The following is a 7,644-nucleotide window of genomic DNA, read 5'->3' on the forward strand; positions in this document are numbered from 1 at the left end:
ATCTTAATTTTCAATTCTATTTGTCAACATACTTAACTAATATTTTTTTTATAGAAATAAAAAAACATTTTAAATATAGAGATAAAGACTAATCTCTCGCGTTTAGAGGGTTGATGACGGAATTAAATACAAGTCTCGAGCTTAATTCTCTTTGTCGGCATGAGAATCTTGTATTTATTGTATTCCTTAACTTTGGCCAGAAGCAATCCATTTAAGAAAACATTTAATCTTTTTGGAATTGGATGGTTATTAAAAAAGCTCCAAGACAAGAAGATTATTTTGGCTCGATCTGTAGCCAACTTTTATGATAAGCCGATTAGGAAAATATTTTATTCATATTTAAAGTGATAATAAATCACTACAGTGAATTAATAATACGTTTTTAAAAAATATATATATATATTTTTTTATTAAAAACGACAAGTGCAGAATTTTGACAAAGTCGCGATTGGACGCGTTGGCTTGTCAGGTTTTGTTTGTTTTACAGCGGCCCATTGATCCATCAACATCGCGAACCGGACTATGTCGGACCCGCCCTCTAACAAAAGAGCACGTGCTTAGGCCCATTTGTTATCGAGAATATATATATATATATATATATATATATATATATATATATATATATATATATATATATATATCCATTGTTAAATTAAGATTTCGATAAATGTTAAAATGGATTAAAGTTAGATATAGTATTTTTTAGTCTATTTACTAAGTATATAGAATTGAAAGATTTAATAGGACCTGACATAAGGTTAAAGTCCAGTTAGATCTAGAGAACTTGATAATTGGCACGAAAATACCAAATAGGTTAGTATCAGGCAGAAAGTTATTGGATTCACGGGACCTGACAACTAGCTGAAGTCAAGATGAGACATCTTACATAAAGTCCTAGAGGGTCAAGTGTTAAGTAAGTTTACAATAGTAAATAAGGTAAACACTGGAGGAGAGTGATCTAGTAAAGAAAATTCCTAGTGAGCTAAGCTGAGACCATGACTAGATCACGGTTTTGATAAGACAAGATCTAATTAATAATTTATTTCTATTATGTCAACTCTATTTTGCTAGGTACATTTATTTTTTGGACTAACGAGTTTTTGTAGAAGCTAAAATCCATAACTCAGTTTTGGATGAATAGTGCTCGAGATGCCTCGGAGCTCAGTGGAGGCACCCTAGACATGGTGGGAGCGTCCTCGCTCAAATAAACTTTGAAGATAGAAGTTTGTTGAGCGAAGGTGTCCTGGAGCACATTGGAGACGTCTCGAAGCACATTGAAGGCACTTTTGAGTCATTGAAGATGCCTTCGTGTGGATAGAAATCGAATACCTCAAATCAGATAAGTGTCATTGGAGATGCCCTGAACTATTGGAGGCACCTTTAATGGTGTATAAAATAGGATGTTAGGCAAATAGTAAAGACATAACTTCTTCACGAGCTCTAACGACCATTCTGCAATTACGTCCTCACGTTGTTGTCCTGCTACTACTCGACTATGTTAAACCATTGTCGGCAGACCGACATCAACACATGAGCACAACTAGTTCAACATTATCGTGTTGGGTAACATTTTAATTTCAAGTAATTTACTAAATTTTTTTAAAGGAAGTGTAGGGTGTAACATTTTCCTTTTATTATTCTTTGTACTCGATTATTTTACCGGGAGTTTACCGATAGATGATTTTAGTAGATTTCTCATCGATAAGTCAAATGGGCATGAATTTTGAAATAGGAGTTGCCGAAAACTCCTAACAAAGTAAATCGACTGTGTCACTATTTTCAATTTCCCATTTTTATTTTTCTTGCTTTATTGTTTTTAATTCCGCTGCACACTTTGTTTTTAAAAGTTCAATAAAAAAAATAGTTTTTAAAATACACGTGATTTACTTACTCTCACGTGCCTTCGATCCTATATATATGAGAAATGATATCATGCCCGATCTTATGTGAGCAACCATGGATGACATATGACGTAAACAATTTGACATGGTCAAAATCTTTTTTTTTTAATCTCTCATTTGCATGCAATAATTTTTTTTTTCTCTTTACTTTAAAATTCTTTCTTGTTTTCTCATTTGATTACATGTAACAATCACTGTAATGTTAATTTTTAAAAACTAACACTAAGGTGATGTAGCTACTATAATACTATAGTAGTTATTATACAATAACTGCTAGGTATTATAACAATTACTATATTATAATAACTATCACACAAAAACTGCTATACTTCATAGTAACTACTAATTACTATATATTTGTAGTAGCTGCATGTTGTAGAACTACACCACTTTAGTATTTATTTTTAAAAATCAATATTATTATGATTGTTACATGTAATAAAACGAGAAAAGGAAAAGATAATTTTATAGAAGAGAGAAAAAAACTTGTTACAGTACATGGAAAGAAAAATTATTACATGCAATTGAAAGCGATTAAAAAAATTGAATTTTAACTATGTCAGTTATCCACTGTCGCTCACATAAAATTGGATAGGATATCATTGGCACGTGTGTGTTACTTATTATTCACCTAATGGCCTCTGGGTCGTCCGCTAGTGGACTGGTTAGTGCGTGATTTTCATACAGAGAAGGATGAATGTTTGTTTATGAAGTTCTCTCTTTTCCTTTCCTTTCTGCTTATACTAAACAGATCCTTAATGGGCCATTAAGTCTTATTGATTAAGCTAATTCACACATATCTTTTTCCTTTCTTTTCTTCTCACTGCATTTCTTCTGCTCTTTGCTCCTCTTCCAACACAGAATGCGCAGAGAGCAGCAGTGTGATTTTGCAGGCGGAATCATCGTGGAAGGGAAAGATGCCTTTAACTGAAAAGGGGAACCAAAGTAGAGGGGGAGTAGGTGTTTGATGCAATGCTCGTGTGGCTATTTGGTCACAGAACCTGGGCATGATTACGCCTGTACAATTGGGAGCACGGAGTGGAATAAAGGAGCCCTAAAAAAGCAAGGGTTGAGAAGAGGAGGACAATTTTCTTCTTCTTGCATTTTATGTTGTCGATCGACTTTCGGAACCGTCCCATTCGTAATCATTCTTATTCCATTTTAAAGCTAATAACTAGAGGCCCGGTCCGACCCGTCGAGGCCCACATAAGTATCCGTGAGAGGCCGTTTAATCGTAGCCCGATCCATTTATGAACAGGATTGGACCCGCCGCGGGATCACCGATGCTCTATTTAAAGCTGAACAGTCCGTCTCGATCTCGCGTCGGTCGACTCAGGCCTTGACCGCATCGTCAACCGATCCCTCGCTCTCGTTGCGTCTTTCCTTTCCCCCTCCTGCTCGCCTCCAGTGTTCTTTCCATTCCACGCGCGCCGCGCGTCCGCCCGCCCCTAAATTCACATCGTCTCCAGGAATTTTACTGATCTTTCGCTTTGATTGTAGGGTTTCCCCTCTTCCTGATTTCTCGCGCAACGATCTATCCCTCCGCGGGCGAGAAGAGGCAGAGCGGGAGCGTATGGCTTCCTGGTTCTTGCCATTACACTAGGGCGGGTATGATAGGGTTGATCCACGCTGCGGCGCGATGAGGAGGAAAAGGAAGGGGATTAGGCCGCCGGACACTGTCGGTCTCTGCCGGACAGATGATTTCGACACGGCGCGTCAGATCAAGAAGCAGTGTGGCGAGGATTGGAAGGCTTCTCGTGATCAGAAGGTGGGATCTGGCAGCGGCAGGGGAGAAAAAAGACGTTTGTGTGCCGGAGGCGCGGCTTCTAGAGTGGTCATGACTGCCCCGCCCTCCGTGAGATTGGCGGCTGATCTCCCCGGCCGTGGCCTGAAGAGGAAGCTGGGATGCATGGAGCCTGCGACCAGGATTGGGAGGACGGAGAAACTGGAGGATGAGTATGTTCTTGGACACAAGATTGGGAAAGGGAGGTTTGGTTCTGTGCGGCTCTGCCGGAGCAAGGTGGATGGAAAAGAATTTGCCTGCAAGACTCTGCGTAAGGATGGAGATGAGACAGTGCACCGTGAGGTGGAGATCATGCAGCATATCTCGGGCCACCCTGGCATTGTAACCTTGAAGGCAGTTTTTGAAGATGTGAAAAGCTTTCATCTTGTTATGGAACTGTGTTATGGGGGCCGGTTGATTGACCAGATAAACAAGGAAGTGAGGTACTCAGAGCAGAGGGCTGCCATTCTGCTAAAGGAGTTGATCACAATCATCAAATACTGCCATGAAATGGGTGTTGTTCATAGGGATATCAAGCCGGAGAATATTCTTCTCACAGCTTCAGGGAAGATAAAGCTGGCTGACTTTGGTTTAGCAGTCCGATTTACAACAGGCATTCTTCTCTTCTTTTCTTTATTAATTTTATTTTTATCATATATTTTCAATGCATTTAGTTTATACTCTTTTTGCCAACATAAACTAGGATACATTCAGTTAATTGCATTCCATCTCTATCAGATTTTTGTTGTTTATGGATTCTTGGAGATTTGGCAAATTCTACGTGTGTTGCCTTCTTGTTACATTGTACATGGCGAAAGGATTGACAATCCCATTCCAAAGACTCAAAAATGAGCACAAAGTACTTGGCAGAAACATACTTTCTTTGGCCAAAGCACATTATGCCTGATATTACAAGACACAATTCTTTAACCAATTTCTGATCATCAAGTTGCAGCCTGTACCAGTCTACACTCATACACATTCATTCCTTCTTGATAGTACATATTAGAGTAGATTAGTAGCCTCAAGTTGGAATAAAATCTAGGAAAGTTGCACATGATTTACATGAAACAACCCCGTAGTTAGTCATGCATTTCTCAACAGAAAATCCTTGAGGTCAAAGGGCTGATGCAGAAAATTTTTAGAAAAGGCATGCTATTGGTCTTTCCATAGTGAATTCTTGGCTATTGACTATTCGTAAGACAAGAAAATGTTTTATCTTTCTTTAAAGATTGTTTTGCTAGCAACGAAGGACCACTGAATTGACCAATGGCCATCTTCAGTTTCAGTTTCAGTTTGCAATTGCTCTAAGGTTTTAGTACAAATTTCCATTGGGGGAGAGTGAAGAGGGGAGCATACAGACGAGACTCTGCTGCTTCTTTTTGTCATTTGGGCAGTGGAGGGAGCGGCCTGCAGCTTAATTTTCTGCACTACAATTGTTTGTCCAAAACTAGGAAAACATGATGGAGAGTGAAGGAAAAGGAAAATAAATAAATAAAATGACATATAGAGTCACCTATCTTTTATGCAATCGTGCCTTCAAATATTCCATTCTCTCCCAATAAGTAAAGGTTACTTTAAATAGAAAGAAGGTTGTCAGTTGATTCTTTCCTCGTTTGGTTCTTGCCATTGAGTTTTGAAGGTTCTATTTCTACTTTCTGCCAGTTTACTTGGTTTGTCAGTCTGATGATGTGCCTTAATATGTTGGCTTGTGTTAGATGAAGTTCCATCTCAGTCATTTGTAACTGACGAGTATTCTGCACATTCTAGTGTTTGAATCTTTTCCCATTGAGAATTATCAGGTGTCTTTTAGTGTAAATCTTCTTTTGGATTTTACCAAATAAATCATAAATTTCCAGCTTCTTCACCCTAAATATGCCATTGTAACTATCTATTATACAAATGCTTTTTTTTTTGTTCACTGTTGGTGGCTGGATTATTGATGTATCCTCGCCTGTGGTTTCATTGCTACTTGGATGCTCATCATTTTTTTTTGTTCTAGGCATTTCTCCTGTCTTCATTTACAAGTTCACGATTGCTTTATGTTATTTTGTTAGGTGTCATCCAAATTTGGTTGATGTACAAAAGAGAGCAATTACCCAAATTGCTCAAGATGCAAACAAATTTGTATTCACTGTAATGTATGCCAACATTATTATTATTGGTGAGAACCACATTGTATTATATTTGTTTGACTCAAGGCTAATTAACCTTAGGAGTCATAATTTGCCGTTTATTTTCTTTTGAAGTTTCATTGCTAATATTTGTTTTAAAGGTTTCAGTTTTCATGTCTAATCAAAATTATGTCAGTACCTGCTGGTCATAATAGCAAGCTGTCACCTGTTAAGTTTCTTTTTTTTTTATATATTTTTTTACCCTTGAGATACTTAATTTGCAATTTCCGTTCAACAATACCCAATTTTTTTGCTTAAACAGGGCAGAAGCTGTCTGGACGTGCAGGGAGTCCTGCATATGTAGCGCCAGAAGTTCTCCTGGGAGACTATTCTGAGAAAGTTGATATTTGGGCTGCCGGTGTTCTTCTCCATGTGCTCTTGGTTGGTGCACTTCCATTCAAAGGCCACTCTCGAGAAGCTGTCTTTGAGGAAATTAAATTTACAGAGCTTGATTTCGTCAGCGGGACATGGGCATCTGTCTCAGATCTTGCAAAGGACCTTGTTTGCAGGATGCTTACTCGAGACACCTCCAAAAGAATCACAATCGATGAAATTTTGTGTGAGTAGCATTTGCAATATGCATGTTTGTTTTCTTCACTTTTCCTTAGCTAACAGTTTATGTCTATTATTTCAGTGCACCCATGGATCCTGTTCTATACAAAATGCCCATCCGAGTTGATGCCAAGAAAGGCCAGGATTAGAAGTTCTAAACCCATACTTGCTATGGAACGAATTGCTGCACTCATTAGCAGCTCTCTTACGACAGAGAGTAGTTCAAATACAAGATCAGAAGAGCAGCACGATGGTAATTGTTTTGTTGACGTTTTGGCCACTGCAATGGCACGAGTTTCTATATCTGAGACGAAACGAAGCAGGCTGTGTGGTCCAATGCATCCCATCCAGCAGCAGCGCTCATCTAACATGGAAGCTAATCTTTGTACAGCATTCTGACTCTGATGTACAGCCTCTGATGTACAGCAGCAGGAGCAGCTGAACCCCTTCAGATTTCTTACTTGCTGAGTTTATTGACCTGAAGCTAATGGATTAACTACATCCACATGGCATTCATTAAGAGGCACACCTTCATTTTTCCAGAGAGTTAAAGTTATTTCTCTCTGTTGACCTCTTTAAGAAGTCCGAGGCATTTGATATGGTCTGATGATTGCCCAATAGGAGCTGCTTGTATATACCTGAGACTCTTACTTTCAGAACTTCTACCCCGACTTTATTAGATAGATGGCTATATTTTAGCATACTTGCTTTGATGTTGAAAAAGAGGAGAAATCCAAATTATGTGAATATGTTAACCACTGGATAAGTCTAGGAGATTGACTAGTTATCAAATGATGCTATCTCTGAAGCTTTAATTAAAGTATGAAACTGAGGTGATGGGTTTGTCATTCTCGCGATTTCTTACCATTAGTTTAGATGCTAGAAGGGCTGAAGAGAAGAGGAAAGTGACCATCCGTTGCTTAGTTTGCTTTGTTATAGGTACAACTAAATACTTGTGCCAACTTTAGACTAACTTCCTCATAGCTCCCAGCAAGCTAAGAGAAAATCTAGGTAAACTGATTGCATTATAGTATTTATGAGAGATACACAAATATACAATCAACTAATTAAAAAATTAAGTTACATGACAAAGATCAATCATGTATTCAGGTCATGACATTCTTATACTTTTATATCTGTTAATCGGTTTCAAAGTGAATCAAGATCGATGGATTATGTCAAATATTATCAACTCTAGATAATAATATAAAATATAGAATACTAACTCTACCTC

The 7,644-nt window shown here is 38.1% G+C and overlaps 1 protein-coding gene across 1 annotated transcript; it reads left to right on the top strand.

Annotated features, from left to right (window-relative positions):
• The first annotated feature begins 3,206 nt into the window (after nucleotides 1-3,206).
• LOC122020057 (serine/threonine-protein kinase PEPKR2-like) lies at nucleotides 3,207-7,157 on the top strand. The gene is made up of 3 exons (XM_042577784.1): nucleotides 3,207-4,297; nucleotides 6,121-6,417; nucleotides 6,493-7,157. The coding sequence occupies exons 1-3, from the start codon at nucleotides 3,541-3,543 to the stop codon at nucleotides 6,807-6,809; spliced, it is 1,371 nt and encodes a 456-aa protein (XP_042433718.1). The 5' UTR covers nucleotides 3,207-3,540; the 3' UTR covers nucleotides 6,810-7,157.
• The last annotated feature ends 487 nt before the right edge of the window (nucleotides 7,158-7,644 follow it).

This window comes from Zingiber officinale, chromosome 9A (genome assembly GCF_018446385.1).
Source record: "Zingiber officinale cultivar Zhangliang chromosome 9A, Zo_v1.1, whole genome shotgun sequence".
Taxonomy (NCBI): Eukaryota; Viridiplantae; Streptophyta; class Magnoliopsida; order Zingiberales; family Zingiberaceae; genus Zingiber; species Zingiber officinale.